The sequence below is a fragment of the Fundulus heteroclitus genome, unplaced genomic scaffold (assembly GCF_011125445.2).
Source record: "Fundulus heteroclitus isolate FHET01 unplaced genomic scaffold, MU-UCD_Fhet_4.1 scaffold_413, whole genome shotgun sequence".
Lineage (NCBI taxonomy): Eukaryota > Metazoa > Chordata > Actinopteri > Cyprinodontiformes > Fundulidae > Fundulus > Fundulus heteroclitus.
Window position 1 is genome coordinate 69305 of NW_023396828.1, and position 23152 is coordinate 92456.

At 38.8% G+C, this 23152-nt stretch overlaps 1 protein-coding gene across 1 annotated transcript in view; it reads left to right on the forward strand.

The window, feature by feature from the left end:
* Nucleotides 1–6455, forward strand: part of LOC118560294 (transmembrane protein 132C-like) — a gene marked incomplete at its 5' end in the record, with an annotated part of 40825 nt that extends 34370 nt beyond the window's left edge. Inside the window, one exon of the mRNA XM_036131200.1 lies at nt 6392–6455. Coding sequence (XP_035987093.1) covers nt 6392–6455 — 64 coding nt within the window. The remainder of the gene's footprint in view (nt 1–6391) is intronic.
* Between the last annotated feature and the right edge of the window lie 16697 nt (nt 6456–23152).

The following is a 23152-nucleotide window of genomic DNA, read 5'->3' on the forward strand; positions in this document are numbered from 1 at the left end:
TATAAAAATAGAAGAGCTCTTTTTCATTCTTTATTTGCATTCACTCTACATGAGCTGGATATTTGATCAGAGTTAATGTTTGTGATAATATTAAAACATTGTTTCTAAGTATTTGGTCCCATGAGGTTGGATATTAGTTTGCAAGTACTTTGTATTTTATTATATGATGATTTACAGAGGCTACTTTTGAAAACCAGACCTTGTGTCTTATAATGGGTCACCTGTATGAATAAAAGTTATGAATGAATGACATTTTATATTTACACAATGAATAGAGAAAGAATACCCTTAAACTCATAATTAGTTCTTTCTGCATTCAACAGTGGGCTTAATGATCGTATTTTATTTTTTACTTGTTTTAAAAAAAAAAATATTATTTAACAGTGAAACAGTGAAAGGCAGACTCTTGGATATTATAAGCTGGAAATGTAGAGTTCCACCAAAACTTCAAAAGACTATCTCACCATTGTTACGATCTTGTTTTCCTGTCCAAGCTGTGGAAAATCTGTGCATAAAAACGCTCCGAGCTAAACTGCTCCATCTGTGGATCACATCATTACAGCTCATCATTTTAAGCTGTTCTTACTCATACCTGGACTCAGTTTTTTTTTTTTTTTATGAGGAGTGATCAATCTGTCTGTGGCTCCAATATTAGATTGATTGTTTCTGTGGGTAAAGCTGTTTCGTATTGCTTCCACGGCGAGTGTGGCACGCGCTCCGCTGCGCTGTAAAATTCATTCGTTTGTGTTGCCGCTCCCTGCAACAATAGTTGTGAGAAGAGTGGAGTGCAGCAGCACCTCAGTGGAGCTTGGGCTGGGCTCAGGTCAGAGCTGCGATGTGACGGATATTCGAGAAGCCAATAGAGAGAGAACATCTATCAAATCGCTCCAGATGGAGCAGTAAGCAGTTGTTCAATGTGGAAACAGAGCTCTAAACGCTGCTTTCTGAATCATAGAGGCTCATCATCATTGCCTCCCGGGGTTTTTCTCTGTCTCACTATTCAAGGTTTAGCTCTATTGGTGGTTTTAGCCCGATTAGAACTGCAGCTTTGCATATCGCATATTATAGTCACATTACGCTGTCTCTGACGATCAGGCAGAAATTTCCTGAGGATGATCAATCTTTCCGTTTGATCCGCTGATAAATTTTGTAACCACCCAGTCCTGCTGAGACCGATAAGATTAGCATGTTAATTGAATGTTGATGAATAGGGTTACACTGAACCTCGCCATATAATATCCTTCTGGAGGGCTAATAGAGGCCAAGCTCCCTCCACTGATGAATATATTGACAAGAACAGAGTCTCAGAGATCACAATACATTTGGAGCTCTCTACATTATACATGCAGCTGTAATTATTTCTTTGTAGATTGACTGAATGGAATTACAATTACTCCTTGTATCTGTTAGTCAGTGCTTATTAATAGGTTAGTGTATTCAGGCCCCAGTATTTTGCTTTCTTTTGCTCTTCATGACTTTTTTATTACCTTGCAAACATGATCAAAGTGCTTTTCTTATAATTAATTAAGCACGACCCCATAAGTTTGCAGTTTCAAGCTCTTTCTCAATTCAGTTTATTATAGATGGTTCATGGCTTGTTTGCATTGTTTTTGGTTAGAATAACCTTAATTTTAATGTTGTGATTAAAAAAAAGTTATACATTTTGATAAGCGAATAAATAACCGACGTGTACTAAAACTCATACATCCACGATAATAAGCATTTCTTCACACAATTAAAACAAATTAGATGAGAGGCTAATTAGATTAAGCCATTGCTAAAGGAATATCCATCACCCTGCATATGCCCGGGAAAAATACAGCAGATCTAGCAGAATGGGCTCATGGCTTAACGCTTTGGCTCAATTTGATTGTGTTGTCCATTAAACTGTGAATGATGCTTTGCTTATTAGCAGTCTGGAGGAACGGCAGTGTGATTTAGTGCGGGAACACAGTAAGACTTAATCTATTTTCATGGACCTAAATGCGCACTAAAACTCTAACTACCGCTGTAAGGGGTTGTATTACGTCTTCACTGACTTCTGTAGCCACTTGTTTGCTGACAAAGGCTAATTAGCTCATATAGTTGCTTTACTGATCTTATTAGATGAAAATTGGAAGAATAAATAGAAAAAAGTTTGTTCAGCCCCTAAACGTGACTCTCTGGGCACCTTTACGCGTCTGTTCTGCAGACACTCAGAAAAGAACAGCCAAATTAAGAAAGAATAGGATTATCCATCTACTACATAGCAACAACATGTTATTGTGAGATGGATAGCCATATTTTTATATACTGGTGCATTTAAGGTACATGTTTATCAAAATATACTGTATTTTCATGTCTTATCTCTAAATAATAATTTAAGCTAATTTAAATTGTCTTTCAAGAAAAGCAAAAGACTGGATGCATCTGACATTGGTTTGTTTGATAAGTTCTTTAAGAAGACAACTGTGTTTTTTCTTGTTATAAGTCCTAATGATGTCATTGCTAATCAGCGATTGCTGCGTGTTGCTCAGACAGACACACATATGCATAAAAAAGCCGCAGTATATAAAGGTTTTGGCAAGTCATCTTGGTAAGGCAGCTAAAGTGATTTAAAAAGAAATACATGGAAAATATAAAATAGAGGAAATAGCACAATGGTGAATCTTCCCAGGAGTAGCCTTTCAAACTAAAATTGCACATTCATGACTCATCCAGGGGCTCATAAAGGAGCCAAGAACAAAGCACGGCTGTCTTCGCTTGGCTGGATTAAAGTCGGAGTTCATCATTCAATAAGAATGAGACTGAAGCAGAAAAGGTATGTATGGCCGAGTCCAAAGGCCAAATCCATAGTTTATAAAAAATTACACAAAGGCCCCTCTCAGGTTTGTCAAAAACATTTTGATCACTCCCAAGGCTTCGGGAAAATATTTTGAGGACCGATGAGATGAAAGTGGAACGTTTTGGAAATTACGAGTTAGGTCTGTCCGTCCGCCCATCCTTCCATTCACCCATATTCATGCTCACAAAAAACCTTCCTGTGGGGCTGCATTATAATCACTCTACAAAAAGAAGCGGTTCAAAGCTTCTCCATAGTGATGTAAGAGACTGATGGCAACTGTTGTTTCCATGGCTGAGACAAGCCGTTACTAGGTTTAGGTGGCAATTACTTCTTCACACAGGCCCAGGTTGGTTTGGATAGATTTTTTTCCTTTAAAATGGTCTTGCATCACCATTCAAGTGTAACTTTTGAGTTTGACACGTAAACAAAAGCAAAAGAAATCTGCAAGGATGTAAAAAAACAAAATTTCATAGCATGGTATGTTTCAAAAGTCCCCCAGTCTCTATCAAAAGTGTGATACAGAAAAAGATGACTTAAAGACACCACCGATATTTCATGTTGCAGCTGGATTAACAGAAAGCCTTTCTGAAAGGAGCTTAAGTGCTCCAAACAGCTGGCTATGGGCCAGAACTTAAATGACACCAAGGACATTATCATCTACCCACATTAATATTTATACTCCACAGATTTCTGCCGGGTGGATCTGATGATATTGATTCACTGAATTAAACACATTCCTCTCAGTTTCATGGTCTCTTGGCCTGGCAATGCTTCTGTTTTGGTTTGATGAGCCATGAAGTTAAACTTGAACAATGTATCCACAATAATACGCTTGATTCCAGCAGTATTCTCAAGATTAGTAAATTGCTATTAAGCAAAATATACGACTGCCTATTTATCGGTAGATGAGTCTCTTACATGTTGCCTCAGTTTTATTAGCATTAACAAAGAAGAACATCACCTTTTCTACAAGACGCTTCAAAGTGGAAAATTATACGCTGACAGGTAACTTAGAAAAAGCATAACGTCTGTACTGAGGTGAACCCTTGGTGTACTTCCTACAGAGGAGTGTGATAAGAAGTGCAGAGTTGTGAGACAGACTTAATGACAAAAATAAATTCATGAGGAAGAGGTTTTAATAATGTCCAAAGTCTTTTATTGCTCATTCATGTAATTGAATCTGGATGTAACCTCTGCTTTTAACTCATATGAATCATCTTCCAGTAATCTATGGCTTCAGTACTGTTAGCAAAGTTTTATCAATATAGATGTCAATTATTTTATTTTATTCATTCTTTTACTGTGTTTTGTATGTTGCTTGGAACCTTATTCCTCTCCTGATCTTACAACTACACATAATTTTTCTGAGTACTGTTTATGTTGTTTACCTAACACATTTTTATGTTCACAGTGCCTGTTATAATTTCATGTACTAAGATGTAATGACCCGAGGTGGGTTGGGTATTCAAAATTGTACTCAAGTATTACTAGCACTACTGCAGCATATTTTTACTTAAGTAAAAGTAATGAGTAGCAACCAAGAAATTACTCAAGTAATAGTGAAAAAGCATTTTGTAAGTAGGCTTCTCAAGGACTGAGTAACTAATCGTAACATTTAATTTAAGATTTAAGATGATGTAATCGGACAAACAAAGAACTATAGAGTTATGTATACATCCTGGTATGTCAAAGACTAACTAATAAAAAATATTGAGAAAAAAATTGCATAATTGCAAATAAAAAACAAATTTAGGCCGAAGAAAGTGTGTATGTTTTTTCAATTTAAGATTTATGAAACCAATACTTTCAGCTGTATATTAAGTATATTGCCAAATGTATTTGGTCATCTGCTTTTACATGTACATGAACCCTGAATGTGGCCATTAACAGAGAGACAATACAATGAGGAAATGGAGAGAACACAAATACAAGTGAGTACCATAACCTGACACCTAAGCATATAACATCATCTGGCTTTTTATTTCAGCTGGGCAGAAGTCTCAGACTGTTTCTATTAATAGATTATTTTCTAATCTTTTCATTGTTATAACTGCTCTTGTTCTATCAGTTGCACTGTATATGTTGCATTTTATTGCTCATTTGGAGTTTTGTTTATTTCATTTAATCTACCTGCACAGCATATTGGTCAGTTTAAGTGTGCAAACTGCTCGATTAATAAAGCTTGCTTGATTGATTGATTGATGATAGGTACCAGCTGCGCTGCAATCCTGCAGGGACATTGCATAGATGGAAAAACACCCGACCTTGCCTGCTACCAAACTTCCATGGCCCACAATCTCCTTGTCTCTCTAACGTGCGCCTACATGGAGGCTCCCTCTTTTTGCTATTTTGGCCTACACCTGGCAAGGTCTCAGGAGCCGAACCCCCCTGATGCTCACCGATGAGCCTCTCAACCAGCCCTGGGTTTCCTGGGCTTCCAAATCTGGCAGAGGTTGAACAGAAATTGTGTTTCCATTGTTGAGATCTTCAAAATACTCTTGTGTCTGACCTCTCACCTTTGACCAATGGGGAGGGGGAGGGGGGCTACCAGGGGCCAAAGTCCTCAGACCACATAGACCCCAAAATAATATGGCATCTCAAGCCACTCAATGATAAGATGTCAATTCTGTTGAGGACATACGGTGGCTCCTAATTAGCTTTGTCGGTAGGCTGACTAAGCTGACAGAGTGAGAAGCCCTGTTATCCAGGGAAGCTTGGAGTAGAGTGGCTGCTACTTTGTATCAAAATGAGTCAGCTCAGGTAGTTTGACCACCTTTTAGTGAAGCTTTTAGGGGCATGTTCCCCATAGAAGGGATGACAGGGCATGTCAAGAACAGGCCGGAGGGTTTACATTTCAACATTTCATTGAAAAATAGCTTGTCAGAAACCAAATATGCCCTTCGATGAAATCCATGGAAACATGTTTATTGGCATTAGAGAAATCAAACCCTTCCCATAGTTGCTGACCAGCTTTTACTTGCTTCATCCGGTATTTTGAAATATTCCTTGCCATTATATTTAGTTCCCACCACAGATTCACCATCAGATTCAATGTCAGGACTCTTGCTGCTCCAATAGGTCAAAATTAATGTCTTCCATTTAGCTAAGATGAGGGAAGAAGGCTGAGAAGGGGAACCCAGATGTTTGGTAAAAAAAAATGGTTTCACAAGTAAACCCCTTTTCAGAAATCTGTGATCTGCGTAGGACAGTCCTATAAAAGTTTGATTTACAATATTTTGCAATAGGTTCATCTACATTTTTAGGGTATCCTTAGTGCAAAAAAGCCTAAAAATGCTAATGTTGTGTTTTAACAAATACAGTAACTGTTTCATTAATTAATTAATTAAATTGATTTTAAAATAACCTCCCTTCAATGTAGAATTAAGCAGGTTTTACTGGTCTAAGAATTTGATATTGTGAAGATGAATGAAGTCATGACCCTTTAAAAAAAAAACAGTAGTTTGTCACCAGTAATCCAGGTGTGAACTTTTGCAATGGGAACATTTTATAACACATTTTGATGATGGTCTTGTTACTTGTGTTTGACTGAGTGATCTGCTCTTTCAGCAGACACAATGGAGTGCAATGCATGAAAAATCCAATGACACGGGCTCTACCGGGACCAACTTAATCAGAGTCTGCTATTGATTTTAAATTCTAGAAAGCACTGGAAGTCAAGCCAAAAGGTAAAACTGGAACTCTTACATTGATTTTCCCTTTTTCACCTTACTCTGTTGATTTCTTTATTTTCTGAAAAACTCCGTGCAGCACCGTGTTCCTGCATTTAGCGTGAATTTCCCACCCCACTAAATGCAACATGATTTACTCGGGTTCCAGCCTTTGTCCCAATTAGAGTATGTCTTCGTGCATTTGGATGCATGATTTCAAAATGTTAGTTGTACCAGTAAGTGTCACATTCATCCATGATCAAAACGCCCTGTCATCTCTGTCAGCACAGCCTTGCTGCTAGCTGAGCGGCATCCAATCAAAGGTTTCAGTCACAGCACCATTTTTCCATATCCTAGCTGTACTGTGGGAGTAGCAATCATGTTGAGAATGTATAATTTTAGTCTACTGTCATATTACATTGAAATAGCCTGCATTAATTTCAATGCAATTACTTGTGTCAGCGCCTCTGAGATACAGCATCAAATTAAGATTATATGTAAAAATAAGGGGCAACATAAGGCAATCCATAAACTGCATAATATATCCAAAATGGATAGAATAATCCCAATGTGACTGTGGGATTTACAGCGTGACTCAATCTTTTTATCTTGTGTATACAGTGTCATGAAAAAGTATACAACTCCTTACACATTTCTTTTGATTTTTCTTTTTTTGTCACATATCCTTCAAATCATCAAAGAAATATTAACATTTGACAAAAATAATCCAAGGAAGTTTGGGGGGAAACATTATTGTAACCAACATTGCCATAGGTGAGGATATAATTTATTTCCCTGTAAAATCAAGAGTTGACTTCAATTGTCACCTGTTTTTGATTTAAGTTTAACCAGCCACACCTAGGTTGGATTTTTGCCAGACAATCAAAAGCAAAAACAGGCCAGCTGACATCCTTACCTGGGCTCAGGACATGATAACCTGAGATGGGCCCCCCACCCATGACACTGTGTAACTAATAGCTTCATATTTATCTTTTCAAAACATGATTGGTACTCCCTTACTCTCCTCTTCCCTTCTTCGCCCAGCTATCTGCTCCAATCTTTGAATTTCTTAGCTTTCCTGGACAGAACAGGTTCTCTCAAACTCCAGTCCTCGAGGGCCAGTGTCCTGCAACTTTTATATATATATATATATATATATTAGGGCTGGGCAACGATTAAAATATTTAATCGCGATTAATCGCAGTGATTAATCGCGATTAATCGCGATTAATCGCATTGTATTTACAAACTCCAAGAATGAATTCAAAAGTAGTGTAAAGAGCACTTTTATTTTAATGTTCTGCTGCCATATGAACAAAAGTGTTGTAACATTTGTAGCACTTATCAGTAACACATATTTAGTGTAAAGCTCAACTTAAACATGTAAAACAAAAAATAGCAATAATAATAAATTAAAGCTTATTGCCACTGACAGGGAATTCTCTTTATGGGGAAAAAATCTACCAAAAACAGGCAATTTCTGAGGTAACCGCAAGGAGCAGCATTATCATTTTATGTTCAATACCAAAGTTTAACTTGGCAGTGGTTCCAACTAACTTGTTTCTGTCATATTCCATGCTGGAAGAACTTTAAACTGAAATGCTTGCTAACTCGATATGCTTGCGTTTATTTGACGTTGACACGCGGTTTTTTGTTGTTGCTTTCTCGCGCGCATATAGTGAATGGCAGGGGGAAAACAGGCAAAAATACATGGATACTTTGAAACGAGAAGCGACTTCACCGACGGCGTCGATGCAGACCCCCCCCCGCTCCGCTCCGCACAAAACTTGTTCCGGCCGCCAACTCACCGCCTCGCCTCGCCTAAGCTCGCTCGCGGTACCTGCGGGAAACACCGCCTTCCGCATGTCAGCTGTGTTTTTTTCCGGCCAGCACCTTTCTTCCTCTTTGAATCTGAGGCTGGGCTGACAGCGAGGTTATTGGCGCATTATCGCCACCTACTGTTCTGATTCAAACCCCTACACCGCAGCAACAGACCTTCACAAAATAAAAGCATGTGACCAACATGCGTTAACGCGCGTTAAAGAAAATATCGCCGTTAATAGTCTAATGAGTTAACGCGAAATTAACGCGTTAACTTGCCCAGCCCTAATATATATATATATATATATATATATATATATATATATATATATATATATATATATATATATATATATATATATATATATATATATATCCCTGGTCCAACACACCAGAGTGAATAATCAGGGTCATTAGCAGTACTCTGGAGAACTTGACTGCTTACTGAGGAGCTAATTCAGTCATTTATATTCAGGTGTGTTGGACCAGCGACACATCCGATTGTTCCAGGATACCGGACCTCGAGGACTGGAGTTTGACCCCCCTGTTCTAGATTATACCCCTGCTGATAGTTTAAAGTGACACAAATCTAAAATAAATAAATAAATAAATAATAATTACAGTTGTGTATTGTTTGTTTTTGTGTCATAATTTGATTTGAATTCAATTGGAAAACCTAAAATGTATTTTCTTTTCCTTTTTTGCTTCTTTTGCGAAAGTATGCCGTGCAATATTTGCTAACTGTGTCTCAAAAAATAAGCCCTAACATTTGACGGGTTAACCTGCACAACTTAGGGAGTTCGCCCTGTAACTGGTGGGTTGCTGGTTTGACTGCCTGCTCCGACTGTCTCAGTTGTTGTGTCCTTGGGCAAGACACTTGCGCAAGACACTTGCGCAAGACACTTTACCCAAATTGCTTGCTGGCAGTGGTCTGAGGGCCCGGTGGCGGCGATGTATGGCAGCCTCACTTTTGTCAGTCTGACCCAGGACAAGCTACAAACATAGCTCAACATTGTCAGGGTGTGAATGTGTGAGTGAATGGGTGAATGACTGACTGTATTGTAAAGTGCTTTGAGGTCATTCGGACTTGATAAAGCACGATACAAGTACAAGACATTTACCATTTATTTACTATAACTCAGCCACAGACTAACACAGTTAGAAGAGGTAATCAACTTTCCATTGCTAGTGTTAGCCCCTCTTAGTGGTTTCAATTTGTAATGTGGAGAGATGAAATAAATTCAGGAATGACTTCAGCACATTTAATTTGATTAAATTTTATCTATATAGCGCCAATTGACAACACGTCATCTCAAGGAACTTTACAAAGTCAAATTCAAATCAAACAGACAGATTGGTCAGCATATTGAACAGAGTCTTTGACGAGCAGCATTGATACCTCCTGATAGAGTGTGTAGCCACGGTGGACAGTCATCAGCATTCTCGATGGCTTTGCAGCAATCTCTCATACTGAACATGCATTTGGCAACGGTGGAGAGGAAAACTCCCATTTAACAGGAAAAAACTTTGAACAGAACCAGGCTAAGTGTGAATGGCCATCTGACATGAACAACTCGGGGTTAGAGAAGACAGCAGAGACACAAAAAGCACAGAAGCACACATTGATCCAGGAATCCTTTCTATGTAAGAGAGGGTAATGGCAGACGCTCCGGCCCCCCATGATGGTGTCACAGCTAAATACAACACCAGACCAGACGTCCCTACTACTACATGACCAAGTCAAAATATGTATTTAATTGATGCATGTGTCTGAAGGTCATTCACATATCAATGTGGGGTCTTTTAAATTTATTCAGTTGTGGCACTTTCAACTTTTTATGTGCTAGGTGATTTAAATTGTTTATGTCTCAGGCTTCTGCTTTTGTGACATGTTAAAAATTGAGTTTCAAATGCTATGGGTGGAACCTTGTTTAACAATTGAAGTTCTACTGCTTTACCCACAATTAATTCACAACCTTCAGCCTAGATCTTGTGTAAAGTAAAAACGTCAAATCTGGAGCATATTATGAAGCAGCGCAACCATTCACGTTTACCAGCCTCCAAACGTTACCTATTGGACCTAATTATAATTTCCACCAGCAACGATACACATTAAGTCCCTGACAGAAACTGCTGCGTTTGATGGTGCTATCAGAGCAGAGTACACAGAGATCAGAGAAGTCCTGCTGTAGTCTGTAGTTTACAGTGGATTGGAGACCAAGCAAGAACTCAATGTCAGAAGCTGTGTCAGCAGCCACTATTGCAAGAACAATTAGACTAGATTAGAAATAAAATGGAAAGATGCTTTACTGCACCACAGTGGGGAAATTCGGGTGTATAAGGAGCAAAGAGCAAATTTACGACATAAGAAAAAATCAGTCTCAGACGTAGCTTTGTTTGCCAGATATGTGTGCACATACGAGGAATTTGACTCTGGATTGTACAATGCTCAAAATAAGCTTACTTATACAATAATACAATAATGCAGTCATAAAACTCAACATAGTCTGCAGTATAGAGGACACATATGACCACACTATAAACAAGAAGACAAATTTACAATATATACGGTGTTGTGGTCTCTAAAGAAGGCACCTCACACCCCGAACCCTCTCCAAGTCGCAGAATGTTCCACTCTACTTTGTTCAGCCATTTTTGTAGTATGCTGGGGGACGTGTGTAATGAACAACCGAACATTTAGACTTATCTACTTTTAGATTCTGCATCACTTAGATTGGACTATAAAATCACTCACTAATTTCTGGATGGAAGGAAGATTTTACCCAGTATAACAAGCGCTTCTGAGCAGGATTACCAACTATAGCTTTAACATCAAGAGAGTTTATGGGACAAGATCTCATGACACTCCTTCCAGAAGCACATCTCCATTTTGTTAGCTCTTCTTACTCATGATTGTAATTTGTCGCCTTATCCAAAATGTATTATTTTTGCAATGCAAAGAGTGGAGTGTTACCAACCTCAATGACGCAAAGATACCCACGGTGTGTTGATCCTTCTTTGTAGTTCAGAATTCAGGTGTTTATGTAGCTTATGCAAATACATCAAATCAAAGACGGGAATGTTAAAGAAAAGCTGTTTACACCATTTACAAATCTTCCTTTTTGGAACAATCTATGCCTAATAAACAGCTGAAATCTTCACCTGCTTTTAAATCCCTACTTGTTCTAAACTACTCGAAGCTAAGACTTTCTCTTTTGAAATACAAAGAAGCTCAGGACACGCACAAGACTGCATCGTCATCTTTCTTAACATTTGCAAGATGTTTTATTCATCTTGACTTAGTCATTTCAGACCATGTTAGTCACTCTGAAAGAAATGGCTTTGCTATCATGGTCCATAGTTATTAAAATTCTACCCATCAGCTAAGAGTTATCAACTTTGCCCGGAAGACAAACAATTATAATGTGTCTTAAGGACAGTCATGGAGGAGAATTGCACTCAGGAAATAAGTAGTTAGCTTGACTGCTCTTTAGAGTTAATTATTTTTTATATTTAATTTAGTTTCTCAGGTTTACTTTTATTGCATATTTGTTCACAAATTGTCTCTGTTGTTTAAAAGTCTTATTAAGAATGTGGTTTTAGTTAGGGTCACGTTGAGTTAATTTCTGCTTGTTGATAGAGAATTTACTTTATATTTACTGAAGAATGGGCCAAGTTGGGGTTCTCAAGGTATGATAAATATGAATGAAAATAATTACAGCTCCATCTTGTTACGTTATCCCATGACAATATAAAAACAAATACAAGACCTAATTTATTTTATTTATAACAAAAAAGCAACGATTAATATATATGCTAAAGCAATTTGATTTGATATATTAAAGACAAAAATTCATACCTGCTATGATTAAAAAATTAAGTAAAGATAACTTCACTATATACATAAAATGATAATAATATATAAAAATGTATTATAATATATATGTAATTTATAATATATATAGTAAGGGCTTCTATTTTAGTGAGGCTAAAATATTCTCCATGCTTCTGGAAAAAAGCTTCTGTATGTCTTACATTAGCAGTATTTTTACCTGTTTTGCTTATAAAGACTGCTTTACGGTTACTCTTTTATTGTTTCAATTTTGGCCATTTTTTTTTTTTTTTACAGATAAAGGTTAGTAATAATGATAATAACAATAAAACTAATAATTTGACTAATATAAAGTATTTTGCCCCCTCCTCCCTCATACCTCCATTTCATCTCTGCATTATTATTTCCAGCTAACAACTTTTATTTCAACTATTATTTTTCCCAGAAACCATGGCATGTCAGTATATTTTTAGTTTTCATGGATTATAGAAAGGTATGGTCATTAAAATTGGCAAATTTCCTCTTCACTTTCATTTAATCGTATATCGTCTGAAAGCTTTGATTGGGTCTGGTCACCATTTGGTCCAGCTGACTTGTAAAATATGCAACATTATGACTTCTGATCCACCCAAAAAAGTTTTGAGTTACGCTTCTGCTACTAGACATTATTTATTGGGGTCACATTTCCCTACAAGACTATGAGTCTATTAAAGAAAAATACTTTTAAACATTAGTTGTCAAAGTGGTTATGAAACGTTACTTGACAAGCACAGTATAAATACAAGAAAAAATCTAATTCAGGAGGAGTGTATGGTATGGCAAAGGGCCCAAATTACCAGTACCTATTATAATAATGTTATTAAAAAAATGTATGTGCAGTTGTTTGGATTTGCATATAGAAACCTAGCAGAACTATGGAAAAACACATTTTGCAGAATTTTACACAGGAACACTTAGAGTTCAACAAGCTTTTATTATCTGGTTAATAAGTTGGGCTGTCTGCTTAGGTAGAGTCCGCAGTCAGTCCATTAACTAATATGCAGCTCCCCGCCTACGTAATAAGAGTGAAGGGTTGATGTTCCTTTAGTTTCCAAATCATGACCCGGAGTTTTTCAAAACTTGAATGTTTCTCAATAGACAAATATGTCTTTTTATTAAAGGAAGTAAGAGTGTCTTACTTGTCTTTTAGTCAACTGATAGGCAGTCTGCTGCAGCAGGTGTGGGAGTGGCAGTCCCTCTTTACTCTGTTGTTCAAACAGCTATATGCTCCTGCTATTCCAGTAGCTTCTCCTGTATCTCGTTAAAATGACTTTGGAACAGAATGGGGAAATGTTGTTGTAGTTCTGAAACCATAGCTTTTTAAAACTTTGCTGCACCTTGTGCCCCTTCATGCATCAGAATATCTCTGTCAGCTAAAAGCATGGCGCCTTAAAAACATGTATGACAGATGAAATCTACAGGCTTTGTTTACTACTCGTCAAATCAACAGCGGGGCTGCCGGGGACCAAAGGTGACTTGGGGAATAATGTTATCAAGAAATAAGCAATGTTCACGCAGACTGCTGTTGTGATTAAAATGACAAGCTGTTTGTGCTCACAGCTTGATTGCTGACCAGCTATAGTTTTCGAGAAGATTGGCTCACAGAGACTTATAATAGAGGTGGAAATTGCAGACAACCTGCAAAAAGAAATTCCACAACCTGTTATTTTAGCCAGTAATAGTAAATGCATTTGCTGATGCTCAGTCCTGAAGTGCTTCACAGTGCATTTACATTTAAAACCCCCCAAAAAAATGACCAGTTATGAAAGAACATTTTCATTGTTTCCAATATATTTGGTTACCACAGTGTTATGAAGGGAATATATTTTATGGTTTGAATTTTAATGCGTTTGTGTGACACACATGCAAATGCAGAGGAGCGTCTTTGCCTGTGTTACTCGCATATCAGTTGCTTTTATTAGGTATACTATTTTAATCCAGCATATTTAAATTCAGACAGTGTCTTGGTGGAAATAGAGCAGAGATCTACATTATCAAAATGCAAACTCTCTTTTCTACATTTTATTATCTTCTTCGTGTAATAACCTATGGAAGAAACTGTTATTAACCCGAGGAGACCCTTTCTTGTTAAAGAAATATGGAGATCGAACGTGGAGGGACTTATAAAAAATCTTTTTGTCAGGAAGTTGCAAAGGGATAATGTAATATTTGACTTTAACTCAATGGTTGTTACATTTTCTTCCATGGCTGCAGCTCCGATCGGGCAGCTGAGATGGCTGAGCAAGAGGTTAGGCCTAGCCTTGATTTTATGGTGTTTAATTTATTAATTTATTTATTGTTTTTGCTGTTTTTTAAAGGTTGATTTGGTTCTGGTTGTTCCTTAAGATATTTACATTTAGAAGCCTTGAATGTGCAAGGACCATTCAGCCCTGAGTATTTTATCTACCATGAGAGTTTACATTTCATCCTGCCTACACTGACTTTAAATAAGGTGGTAGAAAAAAATTGGCTTCACTTGTATATTGGCTGTGTAAATGCTCTTCTGATTGGTTAATTACTGGTTGTCACGTTACCCTTCCATAGTTGCAGCTCAGACAGAGCCGCTGAGATGTGTGCGAGAGAATTTAAGCCCAGCCAAATAAAAAAACGTATCCGATGGACTTGCCACTGAAGCAATTGCTGTACCAGGATGAGATGAGAACCAGACCGGAGACAAGCACAGGTCAAGAGAGCCGGTACATTTTACTGAAAGGTGACGCAACAAAGTCTGGATCACAGTAAAGCCTTTTGATGTGAATGGGCTATAGTTCTTTCTTCATACCCAAAATCTTTTCCCCTAATATTAAGGTTTGCTATTTCAATTGAGCATACTCAGTCAAGGAGTCCTTTCTATAATTGACTGGAGAGACCAGAAACATTGTGATGAAGGTTAAACGTTTAGAGAACAATAGTAGGGGGGAATAAACAAGAAGTGTTAGTCTATTTTTATTTTTTAACTTAAATCAGTAGGAAACACAGCTAAATTTGGTATTATAAATATAGTCCTTAATTATGAGTACATTTTTGGATTGCAAAATAAATCAAACATTGTATAATTACCTAGAACCACCTCAGTTATTTAAATGTATGATCTGGTCACTCCCAGGTATAAGTAAAGGATTCATCCTTCAGAACTGATTTTTGATATATTATGGGATTGATTATTTTTGCATGTAAAGATCATTTGAAGTAGCTAATAGACGCTACGGACTCTATGATTGGAAAAAACCATGCGCTTTTCCCCTCTGATTCCAGTCTTCTGGAGCTACATACAGTATGGAGCATCCTCCAACCCCAACATCTAGGGATTTCACCAATAAGGGACCAAACTCTGGCATTTCTCGTTCACCTCCAAATTTAGTTGTGTTATTCAGCCGGCTGGCATTTCCAAAGGTCACAAGCTTTTACTTGTTCATTCAGCGTCTTCTACGTCAGTGTTTCTATGTTCAACATGAGTTTTCCCGGGGCAGGTGTCAGAGGTTTGGGCCTTGTTAAGGCAGCAGAAAGGGCTGAAGCGCTACCATCGATCAGTTCGCAGCAGGTCCTCTGTGATCTTTTCTGCCTGTCACTCCTCCTTTGATCTTCCCGGCCAGATCGATGTGCCGAGGGTTTATCCAACAGGTTGCGGAATTTCCAGGCCTCTGGATATGTAGCATGATTCGCAGGTGCTCAGCAATGAATCTGACAAGCTGAGAGAGTCCAAAAGGAGCACCTATCCCGCAGAGAGCAGTCCTGTCCTTCGCAAATGCGTACTTAACACAGAGAGAAATTAGGAATATGACGGCTCCTCCTGTGTTATTAGGTGATCTGACAGTGAAGAAAGAGAATCAGAGAAAAGTAGTTCATCTAAGTGGCTAAGGACTGAGAGAAATGAACCGTGATGGCCTCCGTCTCTCCTGTGAAAGGAGCCGGAGCCCATCCTACAGCTGGAAGGTTAAGGATTCATCACTGGCCAGAAAATTCAAGCGTGTCCGGGGGAGGCGGGGGCTGTGGTGGTGATCGGGGTGGCCGGCCCACACAGCACTAAATGGATAACTAATGGATGGAGGGAGCGAGCCCGACGGGCCCCGAGGAGTCCTGTTCCCTCTGCCTCCACCTGTCATCCATCAAATTTCCAGTTGATACTTTGAGATGGCCATCCCACACCAGGGGCAGGGGCAAAGGAGCAGGCGCAGAGGAGGGACAGCACCAGCCGGCTGAGGAAAAGGAACAGGGATGTCACTACTCCGTGCCAGTAGAGCAGTGAGTGTTCAGCAGCAGCTCTTATCCACACAGAGGGCCAGCGATGAGCCTGCCTGTTTGGATAAGAGTGATCTTACCACACGAGCTGAGCACAGAGCCTGAGCACTGCAGCCGGACTGAGCTCAAGGAGGCTCACTTCCAACGAAGAAGTTCATTTGAATTTTTAACAGATAATGAAGCAGGCTCATTATGCAACTTGAAAATGAATGAAAGAAGATACAGTAGAATGACTGGCAAGGGCCATCATGATCTGCACCAAAGCTCACGTCAGCAAATTAGAGCATTTTGCCGCATTTTCAATTGAAAAAAAAAAAAAAGATCTGATCTTATTCATAAAGCATGGTAAAGGTTCAGCTGTTTTTCTTTTTCAGAGGGGAGGCTTTGTAAGAACCTTTTTCACATAATCACTACCACTACTTTCTCTTTGTGGGGCAGAGGACACCAGAGGAGGAAGTACACACTCACACAGGCACACACAACAAAAGCCAGCAAAATGGCTTTTTAAAGATCCTTTTATATTCGCTTAGATTAGAGTTCTTTTAAAACAGATGTCACCTTGGGGAGAAATAAAAGAGATTATGGATTTTTTGATCACCTTTCCAGCAGGAATCTTTTAATACGCATTGTCTTTGTGTTCCGTTACAGTCGTTTGAAACTAGAGGTCCTCTAAGCTTAATCACGGCATCATTGTATCTGTACAGTTCAAATATGGCAGAAAATCTACAGAAGAGCAAAATGAGTCATACTGAAAAGTTTATGAAAAACATCTTTAGTTTCTCCATGTGCAACTAGGGCAATGAATGTACCTCATACACATAAATGGACAAGAAGGTGCACAGTGGTACATGACTCACATGTACCAGCCACTTTCTTTCAGTTGAAGACATTTAGAAAACTCAACGCAGTTTTTCTTTGGTCACAAGTAAGTACATATATATTCACAAAACCAAACACTTATCCCCTGGCAGCTTTGGCGTCCTTCAGCTTGGACTACAAAATTGTTCTGAGAAATAAATAGGGCGTGGTCGTGGAAATTGGTAAACGGGACCTCCATGACCTTGTTAAGCAATTCCCCAGCAAATACTGGGGTGTAATAATAATAATAAAAAAATAACAGTAAATAGAGAAAACTGAACATAATAATATATGCACCGCGCCAGGACAGAATACATTCAAATATGCCTAAAACAGAACAAAGGTGTGCGCCTGAGAGCTTGAACTGATCAACTGGCCCCCCATCTTCACTCCGATTTTCAACAAGTACCTGAAGCTGTGTGGGTTTCCCTTGTGCTTCAAGTGCAGCACCATCATCCCAGTTCCCATGAAACACACCATTGTGGGAGTTAAATACCTGCAGGCTACTGAATACCACAGAACCCCTGCTGGACCCATGCAATTTGCTAATCAGGCAAAATGTTCACCAGGATCCTGGTTGTGGATTCATCTTGGCCTGAAGCTCCATCAACTCAGACATCTTCCACCAGAAGGTTGACCAGCTCAAAATGTGGGCCTCCACGTATCAGTGGATCATCAGCTAGGATGACCAGCAGCAGGAGGAGAGACTGCACAAGGGCACTGGCACCCTCTCCAGAAGTGTATTATTTCCCCACTCCTCTTCTCCATGTACACAAATGATGCAATCTCAGCCACCCGTCTGTGAAATTTGGTCAGAACCACCTGGAACTTAATTTGCTCAAGACAGGAGAGATGAGGCTAAACTTCCGGACTTCACCCTTCACCTCAACCCCCACTCATCCTCCCCTTGCCATTCTCCCCTCAGCTTCCTCGACAACACTGTTTGCTCTGGATTATTTCAGGTTCCCAGAAACCACCCTTTCTAGGGACCTGAGGAGGTCCCTACACAGCATAGACCCTGTTCAGAAGAAGGCCCAGCAGAGACTGTACTTCCTGTGATAACACAATAAATACAATCCTTCAACTGAGCTGCTGATCATCTTCAACACTGCTTTTCTGTTTTTACACATCCATCATTGTGTGGTTTCCACAAAACAGGACTGGAAAAGTATAATAATTAACAGAAATAAAGACTTGAAAACATCAGTCATGTTGTTTGGAAGTGAGAACTTTGTGCAGGCAACAACTACAAACGACACAGAACGGTGAAAGTTTCTTCCCGGTTCTGGGAGGAATCTGAGATGGTACTGAGGGGGAGAAGTGAGTGGTTATTGCAGGAAGTGAGGTTAGATGATTTACAAAAAAGGTGAAGAAGAAGCACAAGCTTTACTGTTGCTGAGACAATGAAGTTTCCAGAGAGGTGAGTATATCCACAGGGGCTGAGGAAGGCAAGTTCTGGTGTGTGACACTAGTCGGTAATGTTACTTGTTGTTTATTCCAGCAGAATGTGGGTGGAGTGTGGCTGGGTAGGGTGAGTGTTATGTTTGGAGTTTTAGTTGATGGACCGAAGTGCAAACAAGAGCCTGGGAGCCACATGGTGAAGTGTATTATAATTTTATAGAGAACAAAATGACAGGCTGGACAGGCGACGACAAGGACCATGAAAGTACAAGGAGCAAACCAGAACAAGGGTAGCATAATGGAGGGCCTGACAAGTAGTGAGAGGAAAGTGGTAGAATAAATGGGGGAGAAAACAAGGAACGGCAGGTAGGGATGGGTACCAAATTCTGTTCTTTTATATATACTGACCCGTTAGCATAAAATCAAATGGTACCATGTTTTGATACCTAAACGCATTGTTGTGATAATGAGGGAGAGAAAGGGTAGGTGATTTTCCATGCCAGACATGAACGCAGCATTGGACTCACAAGAGCGTAATGACGTCAGTAGCCACTGGTCCAGTTAACAAAGCAGGCATGGCTGAAAGAAAAAGCAAACATGGCTGATAGAAAGTGATTGAAAGTATTGGCTCCACTTTCTAAAATGCGATGCAGATTACACTCGCTGCAATATTTGTGAAGGCCAGCGGCAGGAATACTTCTAATCTGGGCAAGGAGGCAGATGACTGGATTGACAGAACACCAGACTGGAAGCTGGTTCGTCTGGAAAGGAGACAACATTGAGGTAAATTTGGAGCATTAGAAACAGCAACAACTAAAGGAGATCGGATTTCCATTTGACGAGTAAGAACTGTCTGGCATCTACTTTAGGGAATCAGCTCCTCTTTAAGCTCCTCTTGATTGGACCTTAACAAGCTTCAGGTGAGAAGACACACCTTTCTGTCAAACGTTGCAATAGAAGAGTTAAGGCACATGCACAAACCTGCACACAGCTCTGTTGGTATGACAGCCTGAGAAATGAATCTGTGTAATGTGTTTCACTTAGTGAATTGAGTTACTGAGATAAATGACCCTTTCAATAATATTCTAATGTATTGAAAATGACTGTGCTTTAGACTCAGCTGATTCCACACTGGTTACAGATTCTTTGAAACACATTTTCTGATCCCTGAAACCATTACCTATATAATGAGAAGAGGGGATATTCTCAGTTCTTGAAAACATTGTTAAACTCTCGTATAATTTTCATGAACCCAGTTTAAGAAATATTTTTTTCTGTTCAGCTGTGAATGTATTGCTACATTTTTTTAGCAATTACTTGTAAACAAAAAATAAAATATCTCCCTTACTCCTTGGTTAGTTAAAATACAAAATTATTATTTTCGCCATTTTCACCCCCTTCCTCCTAATGTTAATTTCTGGGAAATGGAACATTATCACCTCATGCACATGTGCGAAGATGTTCTTTTTTTGGAAATTAATTACACTCCAATATGCTCTTACTAAAATGTATGCTGCTTAGTGTTTGAATGAGACAAAAACTGTAAGCCACTTGTAAGCTTCTCTACAAGAGAGGCCCTTTGAAAATGCATTATTATGGTCCATTAACCCTGCTGAGATCCTGTGAAGCATTTTGAAAAAAAATTAAAATCTTTAACATTGGGTTTCAGTTAAACTAAAATTTCAACTTACTCAATGCACAACACAGGAAGAAAACCCATAAAAAAGTATTTGGCCATATTGAGTGATATATTGGTACTTAGACTCAATTTACTGATTTATTGCCTAAATTTTATTTTACACTCCATACGAGCCGTAAAAGTTTTCAGTGACCTTTACCTCGAGCACTTTTAAATTTCCTAAAACTCTGAACATATCCTGACTGCTCATCAGCCCTTTTGGCCTTTAATCAAGCTTGATTAATTCAAATGAGCAAATCCAACTGCTTCTCCACTCAATCAGAAAATCTACACATTTTCCCAAAGTAAACAGTGATGTGACTACTCAAGTGTGCAAGAAGCAATTGGAAACTGAAAATAAAAGCACTTAGGTTAATTATGTGTCGCACCTTAGATAACCTGGGTGGGCAGCTCCAGGAGAATTAGAAAGTTTTTACTGACTAATATTGATAAAGATCTGCATTGCAACTGCATAGCATTAACAATTTTAATTTCATGTGTATCTGTGGTTATAGCAAATAGTGATACTAATAGTAATAGTTGAAAAATGAGGACAAGCGTTCATGTATATTCAACCCTTTATATATTACCATTACATCATCTGTGTTCTTCATCCTTTCTGACAGCTAAAGAGGGTGAGGGTATGTGGAAATAGTTTTAAAATGGTCAACCTATAACCTCTGCGGTATAATTCCTTATGTGAATTTGGTTCTCAATCAGTTTTCAAAGTCAGACTCCCTTCAGATAAACTCTCCCTCACCTCATCCCCACTTTTAGTGAATCATCTTGTATGGCAGAGGCACTTGACACTTTTGTGTACTTTTGCTGTTAAAATGCAAATTTCCCTGGATCCAGCTTTCCTGCTCTGTCGGCACTTTACTGCGTGACGTCCCCATCTCCTTTGCTGCTGAGCAGAGGACGGAAACGTCAGTCATACTCGTATTCCTGAGCCTCAGTAAATAGACTACAATATTTTTTTGTGCAAACTGCAGCATTCCTCTCATGCTGCTACACATCCAGACTAATGTCATTACAGGCAGGTTGCTGCTGTCTCTATAATGTTTCAGAACATGTCTGTTGTACATTTGTTAACGCCTATGGAAGCTCAGAGGACACTTTAAGCTGCAAATTTCGAAAGAGCGCCATGTGAATATTATGTGGTCACATGTTTATTAGAGGTGGCACTAAGAGATAGGAATCAGCCAATATTAGATTCTTACTTTACAATAACCTTGAGTAAAAATATTTCCGTTTTCTTGTTTAACAGTGTTAAATGATAAACCTACTCTAATTGATATTGTTTTAAACAGAAAAGCATCCATTATGTCAGCTTTTGCCAAGAATATAAATAATTAATTAGGGCTGGGCAAGTTAACGCGTTAATTTCGCGTTAACTCATTAGACTATTAACGGCAATATTTTCTTTAACGCGTGTTAACGCATGTTGCTCACATGCTTTTATTTTGTGAAGGTCTGTTGCTGCGGTGTAGGGGTTTGAATCAGAACAGTAGGTGGCGATAATGCGCCAATAACCTCGCTGTCAGCCAAGCCTCGGATTCAGAGGAAGAAAAGTGCTGGCCGGAAAAAAACTAAGCCGACATGGGGAAGGCGGTGTTTCCCGCAGGAATTTGCTTAGGCGAGGCGGTGAGTTGGCGAACGGAACAAGTTTTGTGCGGAGCGGAGCGGGGGGGTCTGCATCGACGCCGTCGGTGAAGTCGCTTCTCGTTTCAAAGTATCCATGTGTTTTTGCCTGTTTTTCCCCTGCCATTCACTATATGCACGCGAGAAAGCAACAACAAAAAAACGCGTGTTAACGTCAAATAAACGCAAGCAACGCAAGCATATCGAGTTAGCAAGCATTTCAGTTTAAAGTTCTTCCAGCATCGAATATGACAGAAACAAGTTAGTTTTAACCACTGCCAAGTTAAAGTTATACCAAGTTTGGTATTGAACATAAAATGGTAATGCTGCTCCCTGCTGTTACCTCAGAAATTGCCTGTTTTTGGTAGATTTTTTCCCCATAAAGAGAATTCCCTGTCAGTGGCAATAAGCTTTAATTTATTATTATTGCTATTTTTTGTTTTACATGTTTAAGTTGAGCTTTACACTAAATATGTGTTACTGATAAGTGCTACAAATGTTACAACACTTTTGTTCATATGGCAGCAGAACATTAAAATAGAAGTGCTCTTTACACTACTTTTGAATTCATTCTTGGAGTTTGTAAATACAATGTGATTAATCGCGATTAATCAGGGCGATTAATCAGGGCGATTAATCGCGATTAAATATTTTAATCGTTGCCCAGCCCTATAATTAACAAAATCATTTGATTTAGTTATGTTTAACAAGTACTTCCTGCACAGAGTAATGATCCCATCTTGCCATTCAGGTCTTTAGACAGGTTGATATTGGACCATTGGCTCTGGTAGCCACCCGGCAGTCTCCTGCTTTATGGACATGCTGCTCATAGCTTTCCTAGTAAAGGTCTAAACAGCTTTGCTGTTGTTGCTAACTCCTCAATGAGAAAATTAGTTTTTGGCTGACCCAAAAGTCACTTAAAGTTGGTAGTGACGCCATTCCCTAATTTGCATGATAAACTATTTGCATGCAACTGTGTAATATTCAGAGGAATATGTAATATTGTATCATAAAGTAACTAAAAACACACTGTCTATGCTTAGAACAGCAAGTGAACACTCTTTTGTTAACTCTTGTTTGTTTTATGTTACAGATCCTACACTTGTCTTTTATCAGGGCTTTAGATAACAAAGGAGAGAAGCTGGTGGAGT